The 22,187-nt window shown below is 33.7% G+C and overlaps 1 protein-coding gene across 1 annotated transcript; it reads left to right on the top strand.

The window, feature by feature from the left end:
• The first annotated feature begins 1,035 nt into the window (after window positions 1-1,035).
• Window positions 1,036-3,204, top strand: LOC110032506 (cytochrome P450 71A1-like). The gene is made up of 2 exons (XM_020736160.1): window positions 1,036-2,039; window positions 2,581-3,204. Exons 1-2 carry the CDS (start codon window positions 1,119-1,121, stop codon window positions 3,202-3,204), a joined length of 1,545 nt encoding a protein of 514 aa, XP_020591819.1. The 5' UTR covers window positions 1,036-1,118.
• Window positions 3,205-22,187: the final 18,983 nt, after the last annotated feature.

Genomic DNA, 22,187 nt, shown 5'->3' with positions numbered 1-22,187 from the left:
CGCAAGAAACTACTGCTTGCACTTCTCTTCCTCTGCCCTGAGGAAACCTTCCTCTATCCCGAGGAAACCGAAGAAGAACTCAAACTGTGACTTCTAAACTTCAAGGAAAGTCGTTCGAAGTCTTTTTATCGCGAGAATGAAGCCGAAGACGTCACGACTATTCGCGATCAGACGAAGCTTCACGCGTGCGGAAACAGTTCCGCGATCGAGCGGGAGTGTGAGGAGTCGCGACCTTTCGTGACAAAGGGAGCGGGCCAAAGCGAAGCTTCACTTCTGGACAGAGCGGTACACCTGGCGAAAGCGGTAGTCTGAAGCGAGAGAAGAAGGCGTGGATCGGGCTCCAACTTAACACTTTGCGGCCCGCTGACGCTCCTGAAGCCACGATCGACAACTCACACGTCAAACTACTACCATGACTTTCAATTATGGTCTACACGGCAAGTTGACGTTGCAACCACCGTCTATAAAATTTACAACTGACTACTTCCTCCATAGCAATCGACTAGGGTCCTTGCAGCCTTCTATCACCGAAAATCTACATTTATTATGACCAAGTTATGATTATTATCAATGAATTATTATTGTACATTTACAATGATCAACTTTGTAATCTCATCTTTCCCAATTCAGAAGAAGAGTAAACTTTTGTACTTCTCATTTATGGTGACCCATTTTAACTAGTCTAGACCCTATGATTTTTTTCTTTTTTTAACATTTTTCAGGTAAAAAATTAGGGTGACTCATTCTTCTGTTTCTCATTTTCTAAGGTTATACTAAACATTTGTAGAATATTAAAATAATAAATTATCACCACCATGGGTGCCTTCATGAGCCCATTTGCCTCTTTCAAATCATAACCACACAAAAAAAATTATTTTCTTTCAGGACTACAGGTGGCACATCAACGCTGAAAAACAGATCAATTAACATAAATTACTCCTAACGCGCAATACTCTACTAATTTACCACTTGGAATAAATATAACAAACTCAAATTTTAGTGCATTCATCCCTAAACTAGTATTAAAATGATCCAGCAAGATTTTTCAGTGCTATAAAAATGGGAACAGACCCCATCTTCAGGCTACCAATTTCTCTGACAGCGTTCAGAAATCCACCATGCTTCCTCTGTTATTCACATCATGTCTTCTTCTACTTCCTTTTCTTCTCCACCTCTTCAGATTTCCCACTGGTCTGAGCAGAAGAAGAAGAAGAAGCTATAAACTCCCACCCGGCCCCAACCCCAAACCCCTCCCCATACTCGGCAACCTTCTCAATCTCAGCCGTCTCCCCCACATCTCCCTCCTCCATCTCTCAAAACAGTACGGCCCTCTCATGTACCTAAAGCTGGGCCAGATGCCCACCATCATCGCCTCCTCCAAAGAAACCGCCTTTGAGATTCTCAAAGCCCAAGATCTCACCTTTTGCACCCGCCCTGAATCCATCGTCTTCTCCAAGTTCTCCTACGGCGGCCTCGGCATGGCCTTTTCAGATTTCAACGACCACTGGAAGAAGCTTCGGATGCTATTCAAAGACGAGGTCTTCAGCACTAAAAAAATCCAATTTTTTCGCAGAATCAGGGTGGAGGAAGTGGGGACATTTATGGACACCATAAGACGAATTTCTCAAAGTGGAAAGCCCATAAATTTCTCCGACATGGCGCTCTGCCTCTACAACAACATCATATACAGAGAAGCGTTTGGGAAGAGGTTATCTGCTGAGGGAGAGTGCGGGGCGAGTCCTCACCATGATTTGATCATGATGGTCGTAACTTTCATGGGCGGGTTTACTGTATCGGACTTCTTTCCTTCGTTCTGGTGGGCTGATTTTCTCACTGGGAGCAGGGCGAAGCTTGAGAGATGTTTCAGGGTGATGGATGGGATGGTGGAGAAGGAAATTGAAGAGAGGTTGTTTACCATTGAAAGGGGTGGTAGGAGCCCATATCCAGACATTCTCGATTCCCTTCTTCTCTGTCAAGTTCAGAAGAATCCATTGCTAGGATTCCTGCTTTCCAGAAACGACGTCAAGGCTCTTCTTCTGGTACACAACTAATTCTCGTAAAATTCATAAAAATACATAATGATCAAAATCTATAAATTCATAATTTTTAAGTACCCTTAAATGACATATACATAATTATATTCATGATCGTAAAATTCAATCTTAAGAGATGAAATTTCTCTCTATAATTATTATAACTTTATATAATTTCTGATGGATAGAAATATATATTTCTTTTTTGAGAGAGGACAGACTTAACTCTTATTTATAAGAGAAAAGATAAGTTTATTGGGAAGAAACACAACATTTCTATTAATTATTCATTATTATCCATCTTCCATTATGATGATTATTGACCAATAAGATTTAAGAAGATTTAATTTATTAATTAAAGCGAAAAGATAAGATGTCTATTGAGAAGAGACATGACTTTCTATTTAAGATAATTTAATTTATTAATTAAGACAAAATGGTGTCGTGTTTATTGAGAAGAAACATGTCTATTTTCTTTTAATTAATTAACTAAAATGAATGACAATATTTCACGTAAATTTATAAATAAATGTTTGTATAATCTCAGGATATGTTCGTCGGAGGAACCATGACCGCAACACTAACAGTGGTTTGGGGAATGGCTGAGCTCATGAGGAACAGAGAGGCCATGAAGAAGGCGCAGGATGAGGTCCGACGAGTCGTTGGAAACAAAGGAAAAGTAGAAGAAGATGACTTGAAGCAACTCCACTATCTCAAACTGGTGCTGAAAGAGACGTTAAGATTGCATCCTGCTGCTGCTCTGCTGGCTCGTGAATGCATGAAGGATACGAAAATCAACGGTTATGATATTCCGGCGAAGACCAGAGTCATGGTTAACGTTTCGTGTATAAGTAAAGATCCGGAGTGGTGGCCGGCGGATCCGGAGATCTTCAGGCCGGAGAGGTTTGAGAACAGTTCCGTTGACTACAAAGGGAATTGCTTGGAATACACGCCATTTGGCGCAGGACGAAGAATTTGTCCTGGATTTGCGCTTGGCATGGCCTGCGTGGAGCTTGGATTAGCTAATGTTCTTTATGGCTTCGACTGGAATCTACCCGAGGGGATGGAAGCGGGAGATATTGACATGACGGAGCATTTCGGGATCGGTGTTACGAAGAAGACGCCGCTTATGTTAATGGCGAAGCCGGTGAATTTTGAAGGTTGGATTTGATTATCTATCTCACAATCTCCGGTGGAGATTGGTTCAAGTCGATTGGCTGATGTTATATATTTTAAGATTATTTTCTTGTATGCTTATAATTGTAAAGGTTTAATAAAATTGATTAGCTTGATTTGATGCATTATCGTCATGAGGTGGATGTAAATCTGACTTTGAATTTTATGTAAAAAAATATCTACTATTAATTAACCAATTTCAGGTACTCTTTTAGTTTAACATGACTTAGGGTGTGTTTGGGGCAGCTTATTTGGTGCGCTAGCATTTTGAGAACGCACATGATTTGTCTGGCTAATAGCTTATGCGTTTTCAAAACGCTAAAAACAGCGTTTTTCACACCGCACATATCTAGATGTGATGATAACTTTCTGACTGCGGTATGACTTTTTCAAAAATAAAAATAAAAATTTGTAATAGTCACCGTACATAACTTATCAACATATTATTTTTAATCAGCTTATCAGCAGATTATTCAATAAGCTACATCCCCAAACAGACTCTTAAATTTAAATGAAATTTAGCATGTATGGACAACGGATGTGATACATCATATGCGCTTCTTTTAATCTCTTCTCGTTTCATCGATGTATCGTGTTCGTTGTCTGAACATAACTTAACATCTGAGCTGAGGATGAAATACTTTTCGTATCATTTAAGCGATCAATTGCCCTCCTCAAAATTTGAGAATTTATTAGTATAAGATACAATTTAGAGCATATTAAGATTAAAGCCGAACCTAGCTTATTAAGGCTCTAATTAAGTATATATAAATATAAAACTAACTAATCTAATATTTTAATTTCTTTTTAAACAGATTTTATTATTTATTTTAACTGCATAACTGATATAAAAAGTCAACTGCATGCACAGTCATGCATTTTGCTTACAGACAAAGTCAGACATTTCCTTATTTAAACTATTGCAAAATTTACATAAAAACCACTCAGTTCTTATGAATTTACAAATATAACACCTAAAATTCAAATTTTACATACATAACACCTTATTTATGCATTAAAAAATGCATTTTAATTTTTGAAAATTAAAATAGTGGTATAAAAAAATTAAAATAATAATATTTTTGATATGATATGAAAAATTTGCGTGGTATAAATATAAAAAGGAAATTTTATATGTTAGATGTGTATATACATATGAATTGGGTGGTATGTATGTAAATGCCCCTATATTTAAGAAAGAAAATTTAATTTATTTTTTGTATAATCCTAATATATTTTTGTATTAAAAAGTTTATAACTTTTTTTTTTATTTGAGCTAACCAAAATAGAAAATAAAAATATGAGAGAAAACTATCGTTTAATTTAATTTTGTATTTTCAAAATAGAAAAATAATCCTAATATATTTTTGTATTAAAATATTATTTAATTTATCAATCATAATAAAACTCACATTTTAATTTTGAATGTTGTGCTATTTTTCAATTAATTTATTTTTTATAATAAGTTTGTCCACCTGAAAAAAGAGTCTGATTCCGCCCCTCTTTATAGATTTGAAACCGACTATCAATTTATAAAAATTGGAAAGCATGTTGGAGATATGGAGTACATGTGGAATGTTATATAATTATTATTATTGTTATTATTATTATTTCATAACAAACGACTCAAAAGACTTGACGAAAAAGAACAATGAGACCCTGAACCCATGGAGGAAGATGCTACTGAATTTGAATTTTCAATTCTAGGATATACACCTGGAGAAGTATACTCTTAGGGGTAGAAAACCTCGATCCTGAAGAAGAAGTAGTAGAAAGGATGACCTTCGCACCAAGTCCATATGCATTAGCTCTTGACCTCACAGTGTCAGAGGAACCAACTGAAAGACAAATCATTTCTGAAGAGGAGCCGAGACACATCTAGACAATTAGACAACATTATTTTGAACATTTTAAGAATATCGATAGCTGAAGGGTCAATATACACTAAGGCATATAGTTAGTCACCATAGTATTTGATAAAGATGAACAAGTTATCATGTGATGGAGGCGCGTGACAAGGGATAAGCTGGACAATTAGAAAAAAAGGACATATTTAGAGCCTAGCCGTTGGAAAGGCGGAAAAAGGTGAATTACAACACAATATGGATGTTGTTATAATTATGTTGAAGACAGAGAGGAGAATCCCCCAGGAATTTTACAACATAAACAGGTGGATTTGATGTCTGCCCTAATCATTGAAATTATTGAACGATTGGTAGCATGGAACATAATGTCGTCCAGTTGTGTTCCTGACTGTAGTATCATTAATATTTATAAAGAGAGAGATTGCATCACACCACACATTGATCATCATGATTTTGAAAGGCCCTTTTGCATGATATCACTACTACACGTGTGCTATAATGTTTGGAAAAGAAATCCACATCATAGGGCCAATAGAATTTTGCAGTTCTTATCACATTCCCCTCCCATGATGATCAATATTAATCTTGTAGGGATGGCAAAACATTGCATATCGGGTGTAAGCAGACAACATATCTCAATAACATTACGAAGAATGCATCCTGAAAAGCGCCTTGTTGGTTATCAATCTATACCAGAACTTGAGGGACTACGACCGAGCACCTGGGCTATAGTATCTCAGAGTGCAAGATATCCCATGGTAGGTCTTGTACTGCCCAAGGTTGCTAATATGACGAAGGATGATATGACAGCTTTTGTTATGACGTTTTGATGACAGCTTTTGTCATGACATTTTGCTTATGACATATGATGTACTATTAACATCTCTTGTGTCAGCTTTTGTCACTTTATATTATCTTTTGTAATGAGATTGAACTCTAGTTTTATTACAAAAAGCAAAACTCCCAAGCTATTGTCAATGTCAGTACAACTCTATAGATGCCAAGATAAACACCTACAACTAAAAATAAATAAATAAATAAATAAAATGACATAAATTAAAGACAAATAATTTATTTTTAAATGACATAAGAGTTACTTTATGATAGATAAACCAATAAAATTTAAATTATTAAAATAATTTAATCCTCTATATGTGTTTTGCACACTCCCTCATTTGCTATTGGATGTAAGACATTCATGACATGGAGTTATGACTTTGTTTTACCTTTTCATTTTGGAAAGGATATAAGTCTCATAGTATTCCTTCCCCAAAACTGACATTTGATATCCTTAAGAGATGGTATAAGACATCGTTCAACGAAGTATGACATCCACTCTCTTCTCTGGCTATTGGATATAAGGCCTTCCTGACTCGGAGTTATGGCTTTCCTTTAGCTTTTCCTTTAAGAATGGATATAAATATCTTAGCATTTCTTCCTCAAAACCGACATTTGAGATCCTTAAGAAATGTTATAAGACCTCTTTCAACGGAGTATGGCATCCACTCTCTTCTTCTGGCTATTGGATATAAGGCCTTCCTAACACGGAGTTATGGCTTTCCTTTAGCTTTTTCTTTGGGAAAGGATATAGGTTTCTTAACTTTTATTCCCCCAAACCGACATTCAACATCTTTTGATAAATGGAATAGACCCCCTTAACATTTCTTCCTCCAAACCGACATTCGATATCTTTTGAGAAATGGAATAAAACCTAATTAAATGGAATATGACATCCACTCTCTCTTTTGCTATTGGATGTAAGACTTTCCAGACAAGGAGTTATGGCTACTCTTTAGCTTGTCCTTTGGGATAGGATGTATGTCCCCTAGCATTCCTTCCCAAAAACCAACATTCGACATCTTTTGAAAGATGGAAGAAGACTTCCTTCAATGGAATATGACATCTACTCTCTCCCTTATTATAGAATGTAAAGCCTTCCTGACAATGAATCATGGCTTTCCTATTGTTTATTGGTTCTCTATGACTTCTTTACAAGTCATGAAACTCGTTTCCCCAATAAACTTTAAAAGCTAAATGTTAAACTTCCTGACATGGAGTGATTACATTCTTTTGTAAAACCAACAACATACTGATAATTATGTGGATATGTTCACAGTTTCGGTCTACCAATATGTTTGGCATACGTGTTCAGTATTCCACACATATTGGGGGCCAATTTGTTGACCTCACTTTTGTGAGGATATATTCTAAATCAACATCCATAGTCAAGACATATCCTGAGTCACCCAAATTAACTCAGGATCTCAGGATTCTTCTGTAAGCCCTAACACTATTATGATCATCAATCCATATTGGGGAAGAAGTCTACTAACATTGACTCATTGAGCCCATCGGGGATCCTCAAACCCTAAAAATTTAGGACTAAACCCTAGTGTGCTCTTTTTTACTCATGTCTTAGTGGCACTCTAGACTAGTCAAACCAACAATAACAAAACCTAGTTTGAATGAAGTTTGACCAAATTGACCCCTCTACCCTACCTTGTTCCAATAGTCACCATAGTGACCATTTGGTCAACACTAAACCATATGACCAAACCCATTGATCGTGTGTTCAACTCTGGTCAAGACATCTATGGTCAACTTGACCACCCTGGTCAACCATTTGCTCAACATGGTTAACACTAGGCCATATGATCAAACCCATTGACCTTGATGTCAACTCACCCACCATATGGTCAAGACTTCACCATATGGTTAACCTGACCACCATAGTCAAGTTTGGTCCATCGGTCAACCCTACACCAGCATCGATTAACCCTACACCACCATGGTCAACCCTTGACCACATGATCAACACATTGACCATATGGTCAACCCAACATCACATGGCCAATGCCACACCCAAGTGGGCCAAAATGGACTACCTTATGAAGTTGACCTGATTAATTAGTTAATTAATTAATTAATTAATTAATTAAGTCCTTAAATCACTTCATAAAAAGATTTGATCCAAGAGCTACCCATGGAAACACAAACCCATATATGGCATCCATGCTCTAAGACATTTGTGGCCCATCACTATTTAGTCATCCATGACCAACTTATACCCATCATGACATGGGTAACTCATTTAAAACCTTTAAAGCCATAATTTTTTTTCTTTTACAAGTCATCATGAGAGGAGGAATACATAGCACCTTACTTGAATTCCACCTCACATCTCCTTGAACTAGGATAAGAGGGTCAAGCCAGCTCAGTCTTAAGCTGCCCATCCACCTCACCTCCTCTCCAATAGGAAGGAAGCCATGCCATATCCAACCTAATGATAAGCACACCATAGGGAAGCTAAGGTGTATTATCACTAGCCGAAATCTCATCCTCTGAATTCCCTGAGCCACCATACACATTCTCTAATCAATCCAAAGCTAGGTCAGGGCCTCGAATGGCCATTTAAAGACATGACCGAGAGCTTTACCTAAGAGAGAAACATAAGAGAAAATCCCCAAACCCTATTGCACCCAAGAGAGAAAATATCCCTCATCGTCTAGGCAATCAAAATCCCCTAATTTCAGGCACTGAAATCCTCCAAGTAGCCCCAATTTTGAACCTGAAAACTAGAGCTAAATTTCGAATTGACATAAAACCCTCTATAACTTCAATCCAACTCTTCCAAAAGCTTCCCTAAGCTCTACGAAGAAAAACCCAATCTAAATTGAGCTATCTCGTGCGACCTAACCAACTGTTAGGTGAAACCAATCAACCATTTCATTGAGGACATACACCGATTTTACTTCAAATTAGATTGAGGAGGAGCTTCGCAAGGACCAGACAATTGATCCTATCAAACACAATTGAGGCTACACCTCTTGAGACCAGATATGTGACTTAAACACTAAAACTCGTGCTCGGTTTGGAACATTATGAATAAAATCATTACTTTAAGCTTACATAACCATATGGATATGTTTGTTTATGCATGATGAAGCTTTAGAAACAAAAATCACTCATTTTGATGAAAGATCCATGGAGATCTTGCGATTTAAACATGAATGACTATAGGTTGATCATCTCATAGGGATGATGAACCGATGCTTCAGAAATGGACGAACAATATTAGATCAAATTGACACGTTGTGGAGGGGGAAAGCACTAGATTGATGCCATTGCATACACTTACATGGAAAGGTCTGTGAATCATAACTCACCACGTGACGCTTCGATGACTCTGACATTCTAGGTGGTTGTGCATCGGATAAACAAGAAAATACAATTTCTTATTTAAATAAACTCAGAAAATCCTTAAGAACTTTAAAAAAGCATATATTTGCAACGGAAAATCATAAAAATAAATAAAAAATATAACTAAACTCAGCACAGCAAGGGGAAAATAACAAAAATAAATTTAAGAATTAATGAATTATGTTTATTTTTTAAATAATTAATTACTCTCTGGAATAATTTAATTATTAAAAGATAGCTATAAATCCAAAAATTACAACATTTGTATGGATTAAACCTTTCATCATTGGAAACATTCTTTGATTTTATCAAGGTTAGAAAAAAGTCACTAAATTGAAATTCACCAATTTTCACCAAATTTTGTAATTATTTTTTAAATTAGTTATAAAAAATCAGAAAATTGGAAATTAAAATTGGCATTAGTTAGAAAATCCCTAGAGATTAATCTAGTGAATAAAACCAATTTTTCAATTAGTTTAAAGGTTTAAAATGACAATTTATGCCTTTAGAGTTTAATTTGCAAATTTAAAAATTCCCAACTTTAACCAAAAAATTTGGTTAGGGCCATATGATTTAAAATTGATCTAATTTGGATATAAAGTTAGTTCAGACAGTATATCCATTTAGTTCGACCTAGTTCAATCCCAAAATCTAGATTTAGGCTACCACAAGCCTTGATTAGGTCTTAATACCTAATCAAATCCTTAAGCCTTATTAACATTAAGCTTAAGCATTTCCCAAACCCTTATTAGATCTAAACCTCATTCAACCTAACCAAAATCTTAAGCTCTTCTTACATTAAACTTAAATACATTTTAAACCTTAATTAAGTTTAATCTAAACTAGACTTAATTATCCATTAAACCTTAACTAAATTAGGTTGAATACATCTTAAGCCTTACGTAAATCAGGCTTAATACACTTTAAACCTTAGTTAAGTCTAACTTAAGTAAGATTTATCTATCTATTAAACCTTAATTAAATAAGGTTTAATCCATTTTAAGCCTTACTCAAATTAGGCTTAAACCGAACCTAAACCTCAATTAGGACTAACCCTATATAGACCTAATTAACCTAATTAAGTTTTACTTACATTAGACTTAATTAACCCTTAAACCTCAATTAGGTCTAACCCTAATTAGACCTAATTAAGCCTTACTTACATTAGTCTTAATTAATCCTTAAACCTCAATTGGGTCTAACCCTAATTTGACCTAATTAAACTAATTAAGCCTTACTTACATTAGGCTTAATTAACGTTTAAACCTAAATTAGATCTAATTCTAATTAAACCTAATAAAACTTTTCAGCCCTACCTAAATTAGGCTTAATTAATCTTTAAAACTTAATTAAGTCTAACCCTAATTAGACTTAATTAAATCTTAAGCTTTACTTACATTTTGCTTAAGTATACCTTAAACCTTAATTGAGTCTAACCCTAATTAGACATAGGTTGTGTTTGGCGCAACTTATTTGTCGCATCTGCATTTTCAAAACGCCGCCATGATTTTTTTTTTCAGCGTGTATAGTGAGTTTTGCGATAAGCTGTTTTCATTTTATATTAAACGCCTGTCGTGTGTTCCATCCTACGACCCGCGTTCGAAGAAGAGTGTTTACGCCTCTACCCTTTCGCGCCCTCTCGCGCATCCCTCATCCCGAGCCGATCCTCTCCTCTGCTGTCTTCGATCGCTCTAAAAACTCCCCTCTCACAGTGAAGCATAGATGGGACTAGCGGCTAGTGACGAAAATGGAGTCCGCGAGACTTGCGGATTTACGCATGGAACATGCTTTTCTTTTTCCTTCCTCCTTTCCTCCAATACAGAACAACTCCTCTATTTACTATTATCTATTTCGGGTGTTCCTGTAAGGGTAGAGAGATGGGCAAGCAAATTCAACGACCGGTCGGTGAAGTGAGCGTCGACGATGTGGTGGAGATGCTGCGTAAGAGCTTTTCGTCAGGGAAGACGAGGTGCTATGAGTGGAGGGAGGCTCAGTTGAAGAGCAACATGAGGATGATCGACGAAAAGAGGAAAACATTATCTAAGCATTGGATGAAGCCTAAGAAGGTAACAGGCTCTGGGTTAGGGCTAGCGTTTTTTAATAAGAGAGAAATTGTTTATATGTTTTCTCCTTTTTATCTGAAACGGTTTTCCCCTCATCAGTAGAGACTGTGTCAGAGCCCCTTGGTGTTGTGCTAGTTATTTCTACTTTGAATTATCTATTTTTATGTAAATTGGTCCACTTTTTAATATCTAAATTGAATTAAATTGGTTATGGAATTATAACTTATAACAGTTTATGATTCTTTTATTTTTGACCATAGCTTGGCTTTCTTCTTATTTTCCTCCTCAAAAGCATATCTTATCTATTTCTTGCATTGCAACTCATTAATATAGATCAATCTTAGCACTACATGCATCTAATAGGAATATTTTTCTGTGGTTTGTATGTGTCGAATGAGATCAAATGAGTCTGAAGAGGGTTAAATGGTTCTAAAATATCTAACATGAATACATTATCATTTTGTTGAGAAAATTACAAATTTTGCATGACAAATTGTTCATTTAACTAAAAAAATCTACAAATAAGCTGTTTACAAAACACATAACCAAACAACTAAACAACTTATCCAGAATAGAGGTAGAATGGTCATTTATCCAGAATTAGATGTTTTCCAAACGCACAAACCAAACAGCCAGCCAGCTTATCCGAATCAGCTGCTCATCAGCAGATTATCAGGATAAGCTGTTTATCCCCCAAACAGACCCTTAATTAAACCTTAATCTTTACCTACAATAAGCTTAAGTATACCTTAAATAATAATTAAGTATAACCTTAATTAGACTAATTAAACCTTAAGCCTTATTTAATTTAGGCTTAAGCAACCCTAAACCCTAATTAAATCTACATCACATTAGATTTAATTAATCCTTTAAGTCTTACTTAAATTAGACTTAAGCAACTCTAATCCTTAATTAATCTAAATACAATAGATTTAATTATCCCTTTAACCTTATTTAAATCAGGCTTAATTAAGTCTAAAATATATCAAACTTAATTAGCTAAACTCTTAGGTTTAATCCACATTGGACCTAACCCAAACCTATAGTTTCAACCAAAATTGAACCTAAGTAACCTAAACTTCAAGTCTAACTTCCATTAGACTTAAGCAAACTTCCTTAGGTTGAACCTACATCGGACCTAAACTCTAAGTCTAATCTACATAAGACTTACTCAGTCTTCCTTAGGTCCAACCTACATTGTATCTAAACCTTAAGTCTAACCTACATTAGACTTAATCAAAATTCCTTAGGTCCAACCTACATCTGACCTCAACCCTAAGTCTAACCTACATTAGACTTACCTAATCTTTAGGTCCAACCTACATCGGACCTAAACCCTAAGTCTAACCTACATTAGACTTAACAAATTTTCCTTAGGTCCAACCTACATCAGACCTAAACTTTATTCTAGTATGCAAGTTCAAGTTAAAAAATGGACTCGAAGCTGATGATTCAATTCACATCTAAATTTGACCTACATATCTACCGACATAAAATGCAAAAGTGACCAAACATAAAATTCATATCAAAATACAAACAACTTAAAATGTACCTTAAAAGACATTAAAACTTAAACTTCAACCATAAAATGTAACTTGGTTTGAGAAGATATTTTGGAGGAGGCAACTCATGGTTGTTAACAAAATATCTTCCAGTCACTTGTGACTAATCAAACCACAAACATAATAACCCAGGATGATGGAGCCATGGGATCCTGATCGGATCATCTCAAATAAAAATAAAAATAAATGAATAAATGACAAAAATTAGTCGGCTAATAAATCATAAAAAATATAATTTTTTTCAAGCCTTAAAATCCAAAAAAGATACTAAAACTTAAATTGAACCTTAATGAATAAAGATCACCGAACGTAACTTGAATCCTAGTGTTCAGATCTACAAAGATTTCTTAGACGGCAAAATCTGTGGTTGTTGATACACCAAAATAATATACCGGTTTAGTACTTATTTTATACCTATTTTTTGTGGTATTGCACTTTAAAAAAGATTATTTTTATATTTTTGTTGCAGGTATGTCATTTTTAAGCATTTTAGAGCAAAAATGACAAAAAAGATGAAATTTGGAGCCAAAACAGCCAATTTTGGGATTCTGACGCATCATGCGCCCAAATCCAGAGAGTTGGCGCATGATGCGCCAGATCAACACATGATGTACCAGAGATGACTTTTTCAAATTAAGACAGTTCGAGACAAATTTTGTGCGAATTTTTAAATGGACACTTGTTCTACACACCTCTTGGAGTAATTCAATGCATCTAGACACTTTGGAAGGTTCTTTTATGAAAGGATATGACTCTTGGATCAAAAGACACATCTTTTGAATTAAAAAGAAGACACATCTTTTGCTTGGCTCAAAAGACACATCTATTGAATTAAAAAGAGTTGACTTTTAAAGGGAATTTTAAATTCTTTTTCAAAGGAGGCAGCCCAAAATAAAAGAAGAAGACTTCATAGAGTTGGAGAGAGGCTTTTGTTTGTGACGTGAGGGAGAGAGAAAAAGTGGCGTGAGTTAGAGAGAGAAAAGATGAGATTTTCTTCTAGGGTTGTAAGATGAGAGAGAAGGTGAGAGATTTCTTATTCATTGCACTTTTAAGAGAGAATTATGAGTGATTGTAAAGAGAGAAATGCTTGGAGAGAACTTCTAGGGATTTGTTTGGGAAGGATTATAAGATAAGTTGTATTTTTATTTCTTTTGCTTTGTAAACTTATTTTTATAAATGAAATTTTTGTTTTGTCATATGCTTCTCATGAATTCTGAATTGCTTCTTTATCATTCTCCCTACTTTGAAGATATGGTTTAGTGAAGAATAAAGTTTTTTTTTCACGGTTTTAAATGATAATAATTTGTGATGATTTGAACTCCTATCTTCATTTACTTTTCAAACTGATCAATTGAAATGTTAAAACTTGTTGAGAGACATATATTCTTAAATGAGATGTGATTTCTACAACATAGGGAGAATCACATTTGATTTCATGGGAGAGTATGTCATCCATGAGATTGGGTGAGAATAAATAGGGAAATATACTTTGTTTGATGCAGAATTGGAGATTTTAAGGTGTCAGATTAAAACCCCCAATTTGGTTCAATTGATTGGAAACTAATGTGAGATTGTTAGTCCTCAGGGGAGGGAGTAGTGGGAGCTCTGGAGTGGCAGGGCCCCACCTAACCACAGAATTAGGGACTAAACTCTGGATTAGTCTATGTTCTTTATAGCACTCAGAAGAGGGTAAAGAATAGAATTGCTCCTATTTGGTACAAAACAATTTATATATATATATTTTTTAAATAATTTCAATTTCTTCACAAACCATATACTAATTGAAAAGGGGAAGGATGCTTTCTTAAATTTGAACTTTTCGTCACAACAAAAACTTTGTTTAATTTTCATAATTTTAATTCTGAAAGTTTAGTATTTAGTTTAGTTTAATTTCTATGGTCTTGCATTTGCATTTTAATTAACATTCACCTCAGTAGTCAAATTTCAAACTTCACATTTTATTTTTATTTATTTTTTGTTTTTAATATAAAATAATTTTCATAATTTACTTTAAGATTTTCCAACTTCCATGTGGGATCGATATTTAAGACTCCATTAGAGCCCTTTTATTACTTGAGCGATACGTATATTTGCGTTGATATTAAAAGAGATATGACAGTCTAAAAAGTGTTTTAAAAAATAAATTATTTTTATAAAAAGTATTTTTGTTAGGATTATATTGCATATTTATTATAAATTTTCCAGCATCAAGTTTTTGGCGCCGTTGAGTGGTATCAACTTCTTAAATATTTGCATATACAAAATCTCATATCATTTGCTAACAAGAATCTTCCGGTCCTAGTCTGAACACCTTTCAGACTAAGTATATCCGAATGCCCTGACAATCCTAGGACGACGGAGTCATAGACATCTTGACCGTGTTGTCTAAAAATTATTCAACCAACTAAATTAACAAATTAAAACATAAATTCAAGCTAATTTTGTTTTTCGGGATTGCTGAAGAAAAAAGGCGAGTTGCACTTTATATTTACTTTGCATTTTATTAGGGTGTGCTAACTTTATTTTTCAGGGTCGACATTCTGAAACTGGAATAGTGAATCTCAAAACAACAAAACAAAATGATATCAACGTGACAAATTGACAACAACAAAATACAACTACAATAATAAAATAAAATTGACAAAAATAAAATAAAATGACAAAACAAAACTTTTAGGGTAGTATCAAAATTTTTGAAATCTACTACCCTTAGGATTGAACATTGATGTTTCTTTCCTTGACCTTGACACTTAAAACTTCTTCAATAACAAATGTTAACCTTAATCGGGAGTTTTTTTAAGTAGTTTTAAGTACTTAAGATGTAATTAACTATAGAAGCTTGCTCTTATAGGAGATTGAGAAAGTTGGAATAGGTATTATACCTAAATCTCTAGTTATGAGATTTTCATATGGTTTTCTTTGTATGAATATGTTAGAAGTCAAAAACTTCAGAGTTCTCTTTACAATGTTTATTATAATAAAGTTAGCCCAACATTCCCTTTCGTTTGTTTTCATTTTCCCATTTCCTCCTTCTCCGAGTTTCTTAAGATCTTAAGGTCATTCGTATAATCTGAGAGAATAAATTATTTGGAGTATAGGGAAATAAAATAAATAAACAGAGTGGCGACTCCTTCCTAAAAATGAAGCCAAAAACCAATGACATGAGGACGATCACAATGAATTGGCGAAGACGATAGCGACAGGGTCGACGACATTAAATATGTTTGGGCCTATTTCCCAGTTCGAACTCCTTAACACTGAGGTCGCAAAATTTGAGTTTGGCATCCTTATCCCATGAACCGACTTCTTTAGTCTTGACCATCTTATTACTAGCATAGAAAAAGTAAAACATAAATATTGTGTTAGTAGCATTAAAAAATATTTGTCACACCTCCACACACAATCACAACCTACACAGAACCAACACAACCACCAACCACGACCACAGTCCCCACAACACAACCCCCACAAAACCAACACAACCACCAACCACAACCACAGTCCCCACAAGACAACCCCCAACACAACCACAACCTCCACACAAAGTCATAGACTCCACACAGAGACACAACCTCCACACAGAACGACTACCTCCACACACAATGACAATCACCACACACAACCACACCCACTTCTACGCAAAGCCACAACCTCCACAAAAGAGCACCCTCACCACAACCACCTCCACACAGAACACAACCTCCACACACAAATATAACCTCCACACACAACCACAATCATAACAGAGCTCAGAGCAACTAAAACCATCACAAACATAAAATGTCAAAAAATATAATGGTAGATATTACTGTGGGTCGAGGGAGAGCAAAGGAACCAATCAGAGCTAAAGAACAGAGGGAATAGAGATAGCAAAGTAACTACCAAGCCTTGTCAACAGAATCACGGATCAGAGAGGTGGAGGTGAGCAGAGATCTTACCCTTAAGGCATATTCGCGAGAGACGGGAGAGCGGGTCACGGGAATAAATTCTAGGCTCTTTATCACTTATTAATGGTGATTAAAAGGGCAAAACATGAACTTAATGGTTTCCTAAATGGTTTTGTCAATCTAACTGCCAACTCCAATCAAGTTGATGAAGAGGTAGTTCTTCAGGTTTATCGGCACTGGTCATATGACTAGTTCATAATTGAACTAGTCAAAACAGTCAGTCCAATCCAATTGTAATAGCTTTGTACTTACTGGATTATTCCTTGTGTTTATGGTTTATTAGCTAACAAGACTTGGAGAAAATATATATCAAATCTCAGTTGTTTAAATCTTATAGGCGCTCTTGAGTCTTGCTCTTGCCGTTGGATCGTTGAAGTCAAGCTTTCGTCAAAAGTGACAACTAAGTTTTTTGTTGATAGCATCTCTCTTATTTGAGAAAATATTACGTCTGGTTAACCGTATGTGCAAACAGCAGTGGAGATCTCACCACGTCGTGCGTTTGGCAACGTGGTGCAATCCAATCCATTGTCACCAATTAAAAAATATAGATAATATTTAAAAAAATATTAAAAAAATATAATTGTCATATGTTATAAATTAAAAAATATATAGAGGTGGGTGTGGTAATATGTAATTGTCATAATTGTCATATTTGTCACCAACGTGGTGCATTCGGCAACGTGGAGATCTCACTCGGTCGTAATTGTCATAAATTAAAATATATATATATTATTTAAATCTAATATAAATGCAGTAGATTTCAATATTAAACAAAAAAGTAAAAATCATCCAAAAATAATGAAATTGAAAAATCATTAAAAAATGGGCTGATTGTGAATAAAGATTAATTGAATCGTCGAGAAGGTCAATAATCTAAATTTGATGGACTCTTGATTAACATAATTATATTTTGTGTGACTATCATAATACCAACTAAATAATTGAGGATTGATTTGGTAATGCAGATTGCAGACAAAAAGTCTAAATAGTAGCCTCACCCAGAGGAAAAAATTAAAATTTGCGTGCGGTGTCCGATCTGAAGCTTCAAAAATTTAGAGTGGGTCCCACTCTAAAAATAAACAAAACAAAAAAATATATATATTTCAGCGGTACAGATCGGACACCGCACACAAATTTACATGCAGTATCTGTACACAATAGCACGAAGACAAAGAAGACGTACATAACAACTTCACGAAATAATTAAATTTCTATAGCTAGTCACAACAATAATAATAATAATAATAATATTTTTTTTTTTTTTGACAGTATATTTATATTTAATATTTACAATTCTCTTTAATTGACGTCAACTTCAACACTCAGATCCCAACAACCCACCCGTTGTCACTTTCTGCGGATATATACTGCACGCTACAGATTTCAAGATTAAAAAATTCAGCCTGTCGCTCTTTTTTCAATATAGCATTATAATAAATTGATAAACATAATGAATAATTAAAAAAAATTAATAAGAAATCACTTTATATATAAAAAAATCATATTTTTATGTACTTTTAATACTTATCATAAATCTAAAAATGTGAGTATATCTTATTTTAATGTTTTTTTTTAAACGGGCTGACTCACTAGCTCATGAGTCGAGTCAGGGCTAGCTTGTGCTTGGCTTGTTAGCTCATAGAGCTTAGTTCATGAGCCACTTATCGAACTGAGTTCGAGCCGGCTCATAAGTCGGCTTGACTCACTTGCACCTCTATTTATTTTCATGGTCTACTTGAAAATATAACTTTCCAGGCAGAAAAGGTACGGTTTGTAAGTAAAAAATATGAATTATAGGTGTTAGATATTTAAATATATATAACTTAAGTGGCATGTATGTAAATCTTCATTTTATGTTTTGTTCAGTTATAAAATTGATTTAGTTTAGATTTTATTTTAATTGAATTAGGATTAAATTTAATTGTAGGTTTAATTTAGTTTAAGTATTGATTTTGTTTAATGTTAAGAGCTATAAGTGAGACTGATTTTAGTTTATATTTGAATTATGTTTATTTTTAAGTTCATGTTTAAGTTTTCTTTTTAAATTCAATTTGGGAGTTTAATGTTAAGAGCTATAAGTTAGACTGATTTTAGTTTATATTAGAATTATGTTTAGTTTTAAATTCATGTTTAAGTTTTCTTTTTAAATTCAATTTGGGTTCTTCTTTTGTTAAATTTTAGTTTCAAATTTGAGTTTTGATTTAATTCTTTTTTTTAATTAGACTTCAATTTGTATTGATTTTAATTTTATTTTTAATTTGAACCAAATCTAATCTCATCTAAGCTAACCAAAATACACTGAATCTAACTGAAAGCCCAACCCAATTGGGCTTGGATCCACTTGAATCTAACTGAAAGCCCAATAACTGAAAGCCCAACCCAATTGGGCTTGGATCCACCAAGCCAAGCTAGGGTTAGCTTGAGTCAACCAGACCAATTCAGGGCCAACCTAGCCACCTGGGGGCTCTAGGAAAGAAATTCTAGACTTTGATAAGACAATGTCGAGGAGGAGAGTGTTGCCCAGGAATGAGGTCAACTGTTGCAACATAATATAATATAAAATATTTTTTTGCATTTTAATGGTCCGCATTCCCATGCAAGCAATCACATGTAAGGGCTTATGATCCCTTAAAAAGTTATCAAAAAATAGAAGTAAAATTATCATTTTGATTTACTTAACAATATGTTTTTTTATCACTGATAAATATGTAGTATTTTTTATTATATAAAGGAATTAACAAATCTCTAGTTTCTTAGTTTGATTCATTAGTAGAAGAAAATACTTGTACTAGTAAGACTTCTACCAACTCATCTTCATTGAAGTTAAATCCATCATTACTATGGAAACATTCATAGATCTAACTAATGATCATTGGTTTTTAATTTGATGGAAAATATTAGAATGATACTAAATGGATAGGGTGGTGGGATCTATAATGTTTGAAGTGGCAACTTAATTTGAAAAATTTTAAAGGGTTTTTTCCCCTAAATTAGGTTTAATACATATGTATGGCCAATTTCTTCAAAAGGAGATCCAATATTTTTCATGGTCTATATTCACTTAATGATAATGATTATTAATGTATTAGAGTAACATAGTTATTAATAAAAGTAAATCAAATGTTGGAATGATAAGAATAACTATGAATGAGATAATTTGTCTCTTCCACAAGGACGAATGAAGGTCCACGTACATACCAAAGACAATAATAATTTATGTTTAAACCTTTTTTTCAAATGCTAGAAGAAATTTATTAATTTTTTCAACCATTTCTAAAGACCTAATAATCGACTTATAAAACTTAAAATTTAAAAAGTAGAAAAAATTATGGGGTGGGCTTCTTCCTTATGTCAAGCCCCCTTCAACTTTTAAATTTTTAGGTTGTTTGACCAGCCATTAACTATGGAGAAAGCAATTAAACAAAGAAAATGAAGTTTTGAAGTTTAAAATAAAAAGAAATTTGAAATTTAAATTTTAAGATTCAATTATTAAAGTTTAAAATTTAAACATCACCATCAAACTAATATTTTCCCTTATTAACCATTTGTTCGTTTGATATATCTTACACTCAATGGGTTATATCCTTTGATATTGTGATAGTTCCCTTCAACGATATCATGCTAATGATGAACAAGTTGACCATTGTAATGTTTTACTTTGGGTTCCCCACCAATTAGCTACTTTTTGTGTATATCTTTAGCATGCATGAGGCCCTATAATTTCCAACATCTTATTAACAAGCTTCAAACATGATTGCCTAATTGGAAAGGTAACTCTTCAAGATTTAGTGATTAGTATGTGCTCTCTACTTCACTAATGGAAATGTTTATATTTTTTTCCTAAGTGGTTTACATCACTAAAGCCGCTTTAAATCAGGTTCAATCAAAGTATTCTATATTTCTAATATTTAGTGCGTACCATGGTTTTTATAATTGGATTAGATATCAAATCAGTAGAAGAGGAGTTCTAGGTCTGAATGTTAAACCAAAAATTGAAATGGGTGATTTAATAAATATTAACTTACTTTCAATTTGACTTAAGTAACATAATAACTATGTAATATTTATGTATGAAATATAATGAACTTTTTATTGTGACTTCAATTTTATATTTCTAGGTTTCTCTGGTCTTAAGGAATTTTTCAAACTAATTTTCATAATTTTCTGATTTTTAATTTTATATAATCATTTTAAGCTAAAAATTATATTTGCTTATAAAATGTATTTTTTATATTAAAAGTAACTTTTCTTACTTTCAAATTTTACAGGTACGCTACAAAATTATTTTCTTCATTTTGGGATATTTTGATGACTTTTGGAAATATTTTGTATTTTTCAATTTTTTTTAATAATCCTTATTGGTTTTAAATGGAAAATTGTATTTTGGAAATGATTTGTATTTTTCAATTTTTTGGTCCTCTAACTACAATGAACTTAATAAGCTTGATTTTTGTATTTCTCTTACTTTTCTTTTATTTTATATAATTATTTAATTAAAACAATATTAAGAGTCCTACGAAATTAGAGCTTTTAATCATAGGGATGCTCTCTCACCTTGGAAAATTTAGAGGAGGTCTCTAATATCATTACAAAAAAACCTCAAAATTTCACTTAATTTGGATAATTATTTAATTAATTATAATTAATCTTTCATCGGGAGTTTTTAATTAATTAAAAAAATATTTAATAAATTCTCCTCTGTTTGCGGAGCACAGATGTGTTTTTGATTTATTTTTGTGATTTATCTACACCAAAATATCAATTTTTAAAATTTATTTAATTAAATAATTCTAAAATACCCTAATTTTCTACTTATTCGATGCGGCACCCTATCATTCTTGGCAGCTCTGAACTTCCAAGCGGCGTGCTCAGATTGATTGCACTTGCTTTTCCTTTATATACAGAGAGAATGTCTATCAGATTTTTCTGAATCAACTTCATCTGTCCTGCTGTTCAAAATTCCAAGGGCCGCACGGACGCAACAGATAGATCCATCGAGACCACTAAGCTGAGCTTGTTTTATCATGTTTTATATATTTTTTACCTACTATTAATCTTTTTGTGCAACATACTATGCATATACTTTATTTTATATACCTCTCATATGCACCAAACTTTTATATATATGGATATTAATGTTTCCGAACGATGAAATTAGATTCGCTCTGCATCATCCGGCATGAATCTCGAGATAACTTTTTGAGTAGTAAACATTCAAACTTTAATTAAAAGTCAACAGAGACTTCATTTCAGTAAACTTATAGTCAAATTGAACGACTCGACGGGAGAGACCTAAAGTTACCAACATTGATCCACACTGAACCAAATCAAGCCCTGATCA

This window comes from Phalaenopsis equestris, unplaced genomic scaffold, assembly GCF_001263595.1.
Source record: "Phalaenopsis equestris unplaced genomic scaffold, ASM126359v1 Scaffold000958, whole genome shotgun sequence".
NCBI lineage: Eukaryota > Viridiplantae > Streptophyta > Magnoliopsida > Asparagales > Orchidaceae > Phalaenopsis > Phalaenopsis equestris.
This window is presented reverse-complemented; position numbering and strand designations above follow the sequence as displayed.